At 40.1% G+C, this 12,778-nt stretch overlaps 1 protein-coding gene across 1 annotated transcript in view; it reads left to right on the top strand.

Annotated features, from left to right (window-relative positions):
* cdk19 (cyclin-dependent kinase 19) overlaps positions 1-8,126 on the top strand; it is a 48,696-nt gene extending 40,570 nt beyond the window's left edge. The window contains exon 13 of the mRNA XM_055044562.1: positions 355-8,126. Coding sequence (XP_054900537.1) covers positions 355-480 — 126 coding nt within the window. The 3' untranslated portion in view covers positions 481-8,126. The remainder of the gene's footprint in view (positions 1-354) is intronic.
* Positions 8,127-12,778: the final 4,652 nt, after the last annotated feature.

Below are 12,778 nucleotides of genomic sequence, written 5' to 3'. Positions count from 1 at the left end.
ATATATATATATATTATATATATATATATATATATATATATATATATATATATATATATATATATATATATATATATATATATATATATATATATATATATATATTATATTTATTTATTATTATTTTTTTTTTAAATATCCATAAATAACCAAACAACAAGAGTTGGATTTATAATTTAGAAAACCAATTATTGTTTTTCGGACAAACTGCAGAATATCAGACAGTATGAGTTAAACCAGTCAGTTGGTTTCTTTTATTCCTCTGTCACTTTGTTTTTGGAGCTGGCAGCTTTGAAATCAGAGTGGAATGTATTTACAGTTGTTCTGACACCATTTTCCTCTTCCCCATCACAGCACTCCAGCTCTCGGCTTGGTTACCAAAGCAACGTCCAAGGGTCCACTCAGTCTCAAAGTACCATGGGTTACTCGTCATCATCCCAGCAGAGCTCCCAGTACTCCCATCAGACACACCGCTACTAGGAGCCGTAGAATCTTCTCCAGATCCCCTGCCCCACCTGACCTTTCACCCCCTGCTTCTGGAACCAGCAGAGGATGCAACTCCTCATCTTTAACCGACACCCAGCAGCCTTCCTCGCCTTGGTTGGACCCCTAATCTTAGGTGACGTCATTCCAATTTGGCCTTCCTCCATTCGAAGCTGCTCTCATCTGTCATCTTATCGTCAGAAAGATGAAGGCAAACACAAATAGGAACCAAAAACAAAGACAGGTTCTGCCTTGTGGGGTGAAACTAAAGGAAACTAAATGCAAAAGGGATGTGAAGGCATCATGCAAACTGAGAATCATGGCACTTATAAATGCAACGTTCCTCAGCACGACGACTTGCAGCTGTGTTCATATATGTATATTATATAGCACCTTTTTCTATTTGATTCTTTTTTTTTTGTTCTCTTGCTCGTTTGCTAGACTTTCTGAGTTTACCTTGATAGTTGATGTCACTCAAAATATTGTTACACATGGGAGCAACGGGATGCAATGAAACGGTGGAGGAACAGACCTTCATCCTCGTCTCCGTCGTCCAATCAGAAGAAAAGGAGCGTTGGAGTTAAACCCTGTCCGCCTAAATGCAACCAAGACCCAGAGACTCCTGTTCCTAGGCAGCAGCGGGGAAAACGTCAGCTGCTGAGCTGATGTCAGTGCAGGGAAATATTAAAGCGCAGTTTATTGGAAGCTTTGTAATATAGACTTTGTATATTTAGATCCAATTCATCTCAACCTGGATTGGGAAAGCGAGAGAAGCAGTCGTCTTTATGGAGCGCCGCCTTCTGCGGGTTCCGCTTTCTGCCGACGATGACGAGAGTCAGGAGGTCCGACTCTTCCTGTTTGTGCCAGTGCAAACTTTGCTCTGATGCCCATTTTATCTCGGACCATCAGAACTTTGAAGGTCTTTTTTTTAACTAGTATTTTAAACACAGATGTTTCGTGCGCATTACGTACAGGGCAGCTAAAATTACCCTGCCTTCCCCCCGAAATATGATTTTTGAGACTGTTACTGCCAAATGTCAGATTATTCTTTTTTATTATTATTATTTTTTTAAGGTTTAATTATTATTACCAACTGTGTGTGAGAGTGTGTGTGCATGTATGAATTTCTATTTGCATGTTGTTTCAAACCTACCAGAATTGCACTGAGCGCTGAACCCGTCTGCAAGGAGCTGGAACAAAAGCTGGGTGAGTTTTTGTCACCTGAAATTTTGCCCTTTTTTTTTTCTGGGACAAATTTGCCAAAATATGAAAAACAGTTGTTTGTCAATAGCCTCATTTGGCCACATTTAGAGATAAAGGGTGCGTTCTTTACTACCACGAATATGTTCAATCTTTTAAGTTTGTTAACACTATGAATGCCATATTAGTTTTTAGCTTCAATAAATTTTGGATTCATTCTGGCTTTTTACAGAGCCAAAATTATGCAGTGCATATGTGCATGCACCCCCACTGGTATTTAGATTAAGTATGTGTTTTTAGCAAGTTGCATGGAAACCACATGATTTGTTTTACCAGCAGCAGCTTTTTTTTCATAACTCACTGTACCAGAATCGGTCCAGCTTATTGAAAGGACAGAGCTGAACTATGAGCATCATCCAAACATTTACCACATTTAACATTAGAATTGTCAGGAAACCCAACATTTGCCTTCTGTATCTTTTGGAAAAGTGATACAAAAGTGAGTCTTTTTTACACTGAACTGGTGTATTCCACATTTCTGTGGAATACACAGCAGATGAGCGTATTCCACTGAATGCACTCTAGCAGATGAGTAGAAACAAACTGATGAATTACTTGGTAGCCCTCCTTCATTGACCGCAGCCTACACCATCAAACCAAACCACAAACTTCTGGAAATGTTCCTGGATTTCAAAACGATGCGTGAAGTGGCGTCTGTAATTCCATTGTCCAGTCAGATCAACCTCAAAGCACAAGCAAGTTAATATAATTCAGTTGCGATCGTTTAATTTCAATGTTTATTTGTATTTATTGGTGCCACAGTTGGTGGTTTTGTTGTCACTGCAGAGAAAAAGTTGCATCTGCTTGCTGTGTGATCTGTTCAGCTTGTTGAATATTTAATGCAGCTGAATTTGTCTAAAAATTGACAGGGAAAAACAGATGATGACAGGATATTTTTGACGGTGCCAGTCAAAATAATGGAGATTGAGAAAGTAAACGCTCCTCTGCCTGAACGATCTGGGAGACGACCCATGTCTGTCCCCGCCCCCACAGCCAGTGAACCAATCAAAAGCTGACTGACAGTCAAGTCATGTCTGGGGGGCAAAGAATGGAACTATATCTTAATAAGAGGTGAAGGTAAAACTGTGTCACTAGAGGAGTTCTGGGTAGGATATATTTGCAAAGTAAATTTTGTCTATTTTTTATTTTTTTGAGTCTCTATACTCCGGTTAACAATTAATCGATCAGCCCTAAAACTAAGCTAACATATTTCTTTCAGCTTTTCTTGTGGTTTCTCTGGGAGACATTAAGCCAAATATCAGTTTGGGTAAATGTATACGTTTGAGCCAGCATGTATAATTTTGATGCTGTGTGGAATATTTAAAAGTTATGCATCAAATTCCTGTTTTTAACATTAATAGAACACGTTTAGATCAGCACTCCTTCGCTTTCAGCTTTTCCGTTCAGAGGCAAATCTTCTGCATCGCTTTCGCTCTCACCAACCAGAGAGCGAAGGTTAACAAATCTTCATAACACTAAACAACCCCAAACAGAACAGTCCTAAATTAATATGACATCATTAGAAGTTTATGTAAACTTTAGATCAGCCCTGCAGATATTTTGCATTTCATAATTATCTTGAGTCCAGTTTTGAGACTCTCTTCTTTTTCCCTGAATCTTCCAGACTGAAACAGTTTTTCTTGGACCAATTATTTGTGCAGTTGGGAAGAAGCAGGAAGATTATTCTTCAGTTCAGAAGTTTTTTTAAGAGGAATTTTGCTACACATTTTTGTTCCATGGAAGTAAGAAGTAAGAATTTGTATCCAAACAGCTCTCCTAAAGTCACACAGCTGCCTTCCTATCTGCTTGAGGTCTGGGCTTTGACTGGACCATTGCAAACCTGGCTGAAGTTGACCCCCTGCACTTTCTTCAAATCAAATGAATTTGGTGTCAAATGTTTATGCAGCAGAAATTTTTGTTTGATTGTTTGTTTGTTTTGGGGTTTTTTGAGGATACGAAGGATTTACATTGTTGAAAGGTCAACCAATCCTACCTCAGTAACCAAATGAGAACAAAATTGTTCAATGACTTGCGCTACATTTGTAATGGTTTATGCTGCTGTAAAAGTTTTTTGTGCCATTCTAATTTTGTGGGTGGTGCTCCACCCCTGTACCACCGCACCACCTTTAAATTTTAAAAACAATGTCTTCATAACAAAAGCAGCAAAAACTTACCAGAGTTGACCAGTTTTGTCTCTGGCAACTTTCATTAACATCTTTAAAACGATAAAGGCACAAACACACATTTCTGCTGCAGAGGCGTTTGTCTCCGGTTTGATTTGGTTTGGATAAGGTTAAGTTTTTAACTCCACTCAGGTCCATTTTCCTTAGATTCCCTGCAGACATCAAGACATTTTCCTCTTTGTTGTGATCTTCATGATGCATTTCCGTATGTTTCTAATGTTTTCGCTTTTGTTCTCAGGCCATAATGTGCTCACTACATTAAATTAGCTAAGCACATTTAGGAATCAGTTAGATATGAAATCATCCTTGGTGTAGAAACTTCTGTATTTGTCGTTTATTGACTGAACATTATGAACGATGAAAGAATAGAGCATTTCCTTGATCCTTATTGGTCCCGGCCGGTCATGTGATCAGCTGTGATCTAGGCTGTATTAAAGAACGCACCCAGTGGGTCCCTTAGGTGTGTCTGTTTGCTTTCACACAGGCTTTAACCCACAAAAGATTTTATTTTGTTTGCCTGTGATTAGCATAAGAAAAACACTGACACCTGGTGGCTGAAAGTAGAACTAAACCCTCTGCTTTTAATTTGCAGGACTTGATTTGTGGAGGACAATGAGGGTAAACAACTGAAGCAAAAACAGGACAAACTTTTAGGTGAATAAAACAGTTTTAACAGAATTTTGACCCACCAGTTAGATCCTAAATTCCATTTCACACATAATCTTAATATACAGATTGCCATATGGCATCTGTCAAGTTGTCTTCCTGACCTTTATTTTTGTACTTTTAGTTGTTTTGGCTGAGATTTCTTAGCATTCAAGCAGAAACTGGAAGTTGAGTTTTTCTGTGTGAAGTCTGTGTAGTTGAGTGATTTTGTATGATGTGTTTTTGTGTGTGTTCTGGCATTTTGGCAGACAGAGGCCGAACGGGGAGGGGGGGAAGGGAGGCAGGGTTAGGTCGTACGCGACGCCGTGGATCAAAACCAGCAGCTATATTTGAAGGTTTTCCTCCTCCCTTCAGCATGCATATGAGAAGGGAGCGGCAGCAAAAACACCTGAAGACACTTTGTTGTACATGTCTCTCTCCACAAGAAGCGAGGTCTCACAAGTATTAACTGAGCTCCAGGCACGAGTGAGTGGCAGGTCATCGTCAAACTACTCCTATGCAAACAAACCCCAGACTGAAGTTTTCACCCGTGCTTCGCTTCTGCGATGATGACTCCAGCACACACAGTGCTCCTACTTTTGTTCACTTCCTTTTAAAATGTATGTTAAATGTTCTATTGTAAAAAGAAATACATATATATCAATATTATACTATCATATTTATTATTTCCACGCATCTACATCTAGCGGACTTTCCTCTGCCTTAACAATGACAGCTGTAGAAATGAACCGGATGTGTTTTTAAGCAGTAGCCTGCTCTTCCTCCACCAACATGTGGATGTGGGCTGTGGGTGCACCGAGTGCAGATTTCTGGCCGATCACCGATCCTTAAAAAGCCTGACCTGCTGATTCTAATTGGGCCATATTTTAGTCTGAAATGTTGCCAAGTTGGCAACAGTGGGATGACTATGATGACCTGCACACATGTAGATATGAGGTGGTGGGCGGATCCATCCATCAAAGTTCTCATGGCTGATTTTCAGTCCTTTGCTGAGGTTGATAAGATCGGTGGAAATGATGGGCTTCACAGCAGCCAATCACTGATGTCCCAAAGTTAAGAAAATTGTGGCTGATTTATTGGCCAGCCAATTTTATCAATGCACCCATAATGTGGGCCTCATGTGGGTGTTGGTCAGGCAGTTTGATCTGGGCTCTGTATAGAGTCCATTTGGGTTGTTTTAAGAACGCCTTCTCGTCTGACCCAGTTGGGATGCAGGCATAGCGCCTAGCTGGGTAATACCTGCCAGAAACTGTAAGGTTCCTGTGGACCCAGATTTTCATCAAACATCTACTGAACATTGATATTGGACCATGATACAGTTTTTGCAAAAACATTCATACTCATTCATACATTTCAACTTTTGAAAAATGTTATGTGCACACAAACTTCAAGTTGTCTTTTGGGAATTTCATGAATTAAACCAGATAAATTAGTAGTTCATGATGGAGGTAGGCACCAACACACTCTTGAGTTTTAGGTTGTTGTAGATCGATCAGATTCTGATCTATTGATTTTAAACCTGACATTGTAACTAAAAGCTATTAGTACTGTAGTTTTGCCCTAAGACAAAATGATTTAACCATCAGACACACAGGTGTTGACAAAGGATCAAGGGATGTTTTGAAGACCTTTTATCATTTTCTTTCAATTCCACAATTTAAAATGACCTTGTACTATTCTGTCCTAATAAAATCCACTGAAGTTTGTGGCAGTAGCACAACAAACTGGAAAAAAAAAATCTAAATTGAGTATGAATATTTTTTACAGGCACTGTCACCTGTAGTTACCCCCCATTTAAAAATAACAGTGCAATATTTCTTGAGTTATCTCAGAAAGTGAACCAGTCATTTTATAGAGACTCATTAGGCATAGAGCAAAATACTTCAAGCTATATATTTTTTGCAGTTTTAATGGCTATTGCTAACAGGTAAAAAACCAAAAATCATAAGATGACTGACAAGAAATATTCCACTTTGCACAACATTCTAAGTTGTTTAGATGTAACAGTTTCTGGCTCTTTTTGATGAACTGCCGGTGAATGGTCTCCCAGTGAGATCCAGTTGTTCTGCTGTGAGCCCAACATAAACTGCGTTTCCATTACAAATGTGTGCATATGAGTAAACTAAACAACACCAAAAACCCTCCCCCAATTTCATAATAGCAGTTTCTGCCCAAAAACCTTTTATCAACAAACTTGAGCGTTTCCTTTTTTTAAATTTTTTATGTTTCCATTAAGTGGATCTATTTTCATAATTCCAATTTGCGCAATCTGAAGGTCAATGACAATGCAGCTGTAGTCGCAGAGCTGTCTTCACAGCACCGAATGATGATGATCTGCCTTTAGTTTTGTGTGGATGGTGCCTTTTCTTTTTATCGTCCAAACATGCCATTTCAGTTTGTGTTCTCTGGCCTTGGTTAACTCCTAGCAGCTAAGCATCCACATTTAGCATGACTTTGACGCGTCTCATCTCAGAGGACTGCAGAGAATCCCGACTGAGGGCGAGCGTGCGGCTCCTCTGCTGACAGATTGTTATCATCACACATTGCTAGTTCCAAGTCTGTTTTGAGATGCTGTACATAAACCACATTTTAAGGCTTCCTCATTGAGATACTAATAAGATAATTGTCTTCTAATGCACTGTTGTTGCTAAGATACCTTACATAGTGATAAGTTGAAAGAAAGTATTTACTGTTCTTTATTGTCTCGCTTTGGACACACTAAAGTTCCTGGCAGTGCACACTATTAAACTCTGCTGCACCGTAGGCCACTCTCCTTCTCTTCTCGATGTTTTGAATAGTGTTGCATGTGCCTGCCTTTTTCCAGTGGAGAACGTTAGCACTTATTGTCCCACAGTTTGTACAGACGGACAGATGCTCCACCCGCACAGCTCAGTTCCTGCTGATCCTGCCGTGCCAAGCGTCCATCGGGTTTTTTTAGTCCCACCGCTCTGTTAAAAGACGGGATCTGTTCGACGGGGTCGCACTGACCCTGCATGCGCTTCTACGTGTTTTGTGTGTGTGTGTGTGGTTTCGGGAACTGACAGTCTGACAGAACAAACCCTCACTTTCCCACTGTCTGACTGTGACATCTGCTGCGCTCCTTCTGAGCGCCGTGCTAAGACCATGAGAGGGTTAATTGTCATTAGTGGTGTTGCTCCCGTGGCAACGCCCCCCTCGCTGGTTGTCCCAGACTGCTCTCCCTGAGCTGCAGCAGGAAACACAGAGCTTTGCTTGTTGGAGCATCTTTCCACTCTCTTATCTGTATTTGGTATGAGTGCGTGGGTGTGTGTGTGTGTGAGAGAGAGAGAGTTGGCCTGCACATGACTTTGGAATCTACATATGGCCTAAATGTGTTGTCTTTTTTCATAGCGTTTATAGATGAGGCAGCAATAGCCCTGCGCAGGAAAATCAGATGTTTATTTAGCTGCTTTTAGCAAACTTGTCCAAATGTCACTGTACAAATGACTGTTAATGAGAAAAAAGTCATGTATATTTATTTTATATCCTCTATAATTAAAAACCTCTTTTGTCTGACTTGTTTTTTTTCTTTAAAGATTCTTTTAGAAAAACTGTGGCAACAATTTCCACTCAGCATTTTAAGTTACCAGCATTTTCTGTTGTCAAGTAAACCCAGCATGTCAATTTTAGGTCCAGTTAACTCAACTGGTTTAGGAAACCAACGTGATTTACGTCAACCTCCCAAAGTATAATTATGTAAAAGCAACCTAATATTAATTTAGAATCTCAGGTAATATTAAGCTGACAAATTAATCAGTTGAGTTATTCTAACTCATTTTTTACTCACAAATTTTGATGCAATTTGTTTTGTGGAGTTGAAGTAACGTTTCAAGCCAATTATTGTGAAATGTTTTTCAAGCTAAAAGGAACAGCTGCACACTTTTTATTTTTTCCCTTGTGTTGCAGCATGGGCGATGCAACCGGAAGGACGTTCAAACTCACTTTACATGTCATGCAAACTTGATGTTGTCCTTTAATGATCACAGTGTTTGATCATTGAACTCAAACATTTAAGCTGAGGTGTTCTTGATGTATTTTTTATGGTGCATTGTCCTTTAAAAGTGACTCTATAAAATGTATAGACCACTTATGCTGAAAAGTGCTTTCACATTCAACAAACACCAGAAATATGTTTTGATTTATAACCACATGATGGCGCCCTATAACAACTGTTCTCTGCCTGGGCTCTGAGATAAAGGGGAAAAGGAGAGATTTTTTTTTCCTTAGCTGTCTTTCACAAAACATCTTTGGACCAGTTCAGAACCTCCTTTGTTCTTTTTGACACACATTCTTTAAGTTTCCATCAGACGATGGGAGGCCTTAAAGTGCCGGACCTGGTCAGCAACAGTTCTCAGGTAGGCTGTGGACAGAACACAAACACCAAGTGACACAAAGGAGCCCCACATAGCCACCAATCACAACCATTATCTCACCACAAACAGAGCCGGCCAGAGGCAGTGCAAGTTAAAGTGCTTAAGGATTTTCACCAATAGGGGGCCCAAAATGTGCAAAACTTACTGACATGGTTAAAAATATATTTGATATACAAACTAAGAACTTGTACATGAGCTGGTGTTACTTTCAAATAGTAAGAATAATATGACACTCTTCAATGCCATTCTGCATTTTCCTTTTAAAATCAAAACAATAACACTGGTATGATGTAAGCCAGTCACAAACCATGCTAATGATAGTATGTTACACACATAGATTTGCTCAGAAATGATGAAGCATCTGGTCTTGACATGTTGGTAAAGGAGGGCCCAAATGAAGATCTAATTAAGGTCCCAAAAAGGTGCTGAACACCAGCTGAGCTGTTAACACGAGGCAGAAAGGATCCATGTTTTCATTTTCACATTATCTCAGTCCAAGATGGTGCTAAGGCCTCTGGGGCCGATGTCCTGGGACCTTTTGGTGTGTCTCTGCTTCCCCCAAGGGAGAGGAGTCTGACACGAGGTTCATTCAGTGACCCCTGACCCATTGATCATGCACCAAATATCTGGATTTGTTCAGGACTCATTACAGCCTGCTGGAGGGAAGAGAGCAACCAGTACAGGCAAGCTAAAACCTGGCAATGCCCCCGCGACTTCTGGTGTAGCTTTGCATCGACGGATGAGCCTCCGGTGTTCCTGCCAGCCCCTAAAAATTTATGACTGACATGTAGAGAGCTCAGCAGAATGTGCTTATAAAATAGATCCTGTGTCCTACTTGTGTTGCTGCGGCAGCAACACAAGCAGCCTGCACACCGATGGACTTGGGGCCAACTGCACAAGGTGGCTGTGTGGATGTGCAGATGCTGCGAGGAGGAATGTTTCTGGTGGGCGCTAACTCGTTCGGTTTTTACAGTTGATAAATCTGTGTGTTGTTAATGAATTGCAGCGTGAGATTTCATGGGTTTAATGGGTTTGATCATGAGTAAGACCGTTTTTGAAAGCTTCAGTTTTATTTTACAGCCCAAAATCAACAGGTATGAAAATTGGAATTTGAAAAAAAAAAAAATAATAACACTGTGGCATTTATTTCGACTTTTATTGCGGGTAATATAATCTAGAAATGTTTCATGTTTCATCTTGTCTGCCCGATTCTGCTTTTAAGATCTGCAACACATTCCAGAAAAAAAAAGAAAAAAAGAAAAACTAGAACAGGAAGCTTCTGGAACTTCATAATGTTATCAATAATAAACTGAACTTGATTGCATTGTTTAAAAATTAGGATTGATTAAGAATGTATTTATTAATTGACTCAGAATCTGTCTGAATGGCTGATTTGAGCTGATTGTAAACAATATGTGAATTAGTGCTATGCAAATAAACTGAACTAAATCCTCCATTCCCATAATATGTATAATAATATTTATCAGATTTCTGCTTTTAATTTTATTCCGGATCTGAAGCAAACGCAGAGGTGAGGAGCCCAGTGAACACAAGCTGACCCAAAACACAAAGGAATTACCAGACAGACGCTGAGAAACCCCAGAGCATCACACTGCCACCGCCGTCTTTCACCAGCTGAGTTTCCTTTACACATGTATGCAAAACTTTGTCAATATTCCACTAATGTTGAAAAAATAGAATTTTGTAAATGCAGTGTTTCCATTAAATAGGAAACAGTAAAAGTCACACATGAAAAGGTTTGTTCACGTGATAAGTCCCATGATAAGGGACGACGGTGGCAGAGTAGTCGTCTTGCAATCAGAAGGTTGTAGGTTCGATTTCAGCACCCTCCTGCCACATGTCGATGTGTCTCTGGGCAAGGCACTTAACCCCAAGATGCCTATCGGTGTATGAATGTGTGTGCATTTGTTAGTGCGAATGGGTGAATGTGACTCTAGTGTAAAGCACTTTGAGTGGTCAAAATGTCTGAAAAAGCGCTATATAACTTCAGTTCGTTTACCATTAAAAAACAAGCCGCACCATCGTCCTCCTACTGCTTCCTGTTGTCTTCTTCTTCGTAGTTTATGCCAGTGGCAACATCAGGTTGTTGATCATGTGACTCGTGGGACGTGAACAGTGCGAGATCAATCAATTTCAACTCGGCCAAAAAAAAAACAAACAAAAAAAACACTTCATCCTTGTGCCAAAATCTTTTATTGACAAGAGGTTTGAAATGGAAGCTGCTGTGATGTTCTTGTTTTTCTTTCTTAGTCCTGATGTGTGAGACTTTGCTCACCTCCTCTCAGCTGCAGATCTCTATTTGTGGGCGTGGCCGGGCAAGCCGCAGCATTCACAGCTGACTAGAACCTCCTGATTGGGCTGCAGTGGATGGAAGAGCATGCTTCTACAGTGGTAGAGTTAAACCTCCAGCCGGTCCAAACCTGTTCCATGCCTTCTAGTAAACCATGTGGCATCTGTGATACCGGATCAGCTCTTTAGATCTAGTTTCCTTCTGAGATATTGGATCCACTTCCTGCTTCGCAGTAATCAAAGCTCCTTTTTCTTCAGCTGAATATTTCCCTGCTGTAGAAACCAAGATGAGCCGCATCCGGACCTCTCGCTTCAACTCCTCACACGTTCATTCCTTCATCAGACTCACTTGTCCTCCAACGGTTCTCCTTCAGTCCTCCAGGTGAAACATGAAGCCACAACCAACTGTGAGAGTCCTGAAGTCAGAAACTGTTCCCCAAAGGTGCATGTAAGTCCCAAAGGTACTGTAATGGTGTTTTTCAGCAGAAACACCTGAATTTGAAGGAAACAAAAAACACAGTTTCTGATAAAGAGTTTTTATTTAAGATGAGGCGATTTTTCAGCAGCATCAAAATTAGTGGATTTCTTCCAATAGCGATGGAAAGGCTTTTTTCCATAGGAAACAGTTTATTTGTAGGCACTGGCCTCTGCCAGAGCTCTCACAGCATCATGTCCTTCATCAGAAGCTGTCCTTAATTTGAACCTGTTGGATCCATAGATAGCTACAACTTCCCAAAATGCCACAAATGTAGCTTCTGTCATCCCAAAGCCTGACTAAGACTCTGACGTCTCCACTAGTGGCTAAACATTTTTACATATTTTGTTGAAACTATCACTGTTTTATGATTTTCATTGTAGTTCTAGTTAAAGGAAAACTGCAACGGTCTATAAGAGATATAAAATCAATCTCATCCTCCTCCCTGAACTATTAATGCTGTGTGAAGAAATGCACCGCCCCCAACCAAAAATAACCAATCAGAGGCAGGAGGAGCGTTTCAATCAGTGTCATGTATGTGCTGCTAAATATGGCGGCAAAACAACTCACTATTACAGAAAAACCATTTATCTCTGTCCTTAGCACATTGGATAGCACATACACAGGTTGATTGGCAGCACTAAGATCCTCCTCTCCTGGCTCTGATTGATTGTTGTTCACTGAAAATAGAAGCACTGGGAGGTGAAGGAGCCAAAAAAAATTTCACAATTTATGGCACAGTGACAGTTGTAGCAAATATATGAAAATCCAGGCTGAATTATTGAGATATAAGATCTCATTTACAAGAGAGACCTGCTTTGATAAAACATTAGATAAAACTCTTAGATCTAAAACTCGCCTGCTTCATCTAAATCAAGATCCCAGGAGTTACTGGATTCATTGCAGATTGGCTCTAAAAATTTGAACTAACCTTTAACATTTTTTAACAACAGAAGTGTTAGCAACGCTTCCGTGACGGTTGCTTGTCATCACTGAAGGTTCAGATGTTT

This window comes from Poeciliopsis prolifica, unplaced genomic scaffold, assembly GCF_027474105.1.
Source record: "Poeciliopsis prolifica strain line A6 unplaced genomic scaffold, Auburn_PproV2 SCAFFOLD020, whole genome shotgun sequence".
NCBI classification, from domain to species: Eukaryota; Metazoa; Chordata; class Actinopteri; order Cyprinodontiformes; family Poeciliidae; genus Poeciliopsis; species Poeciliopsis prolifica.
The sequence above is the reverse complement of the archived record's forward strand: the minus strand, read 5'-3'. Positions and strand labels throughout refer to the sequence as shown.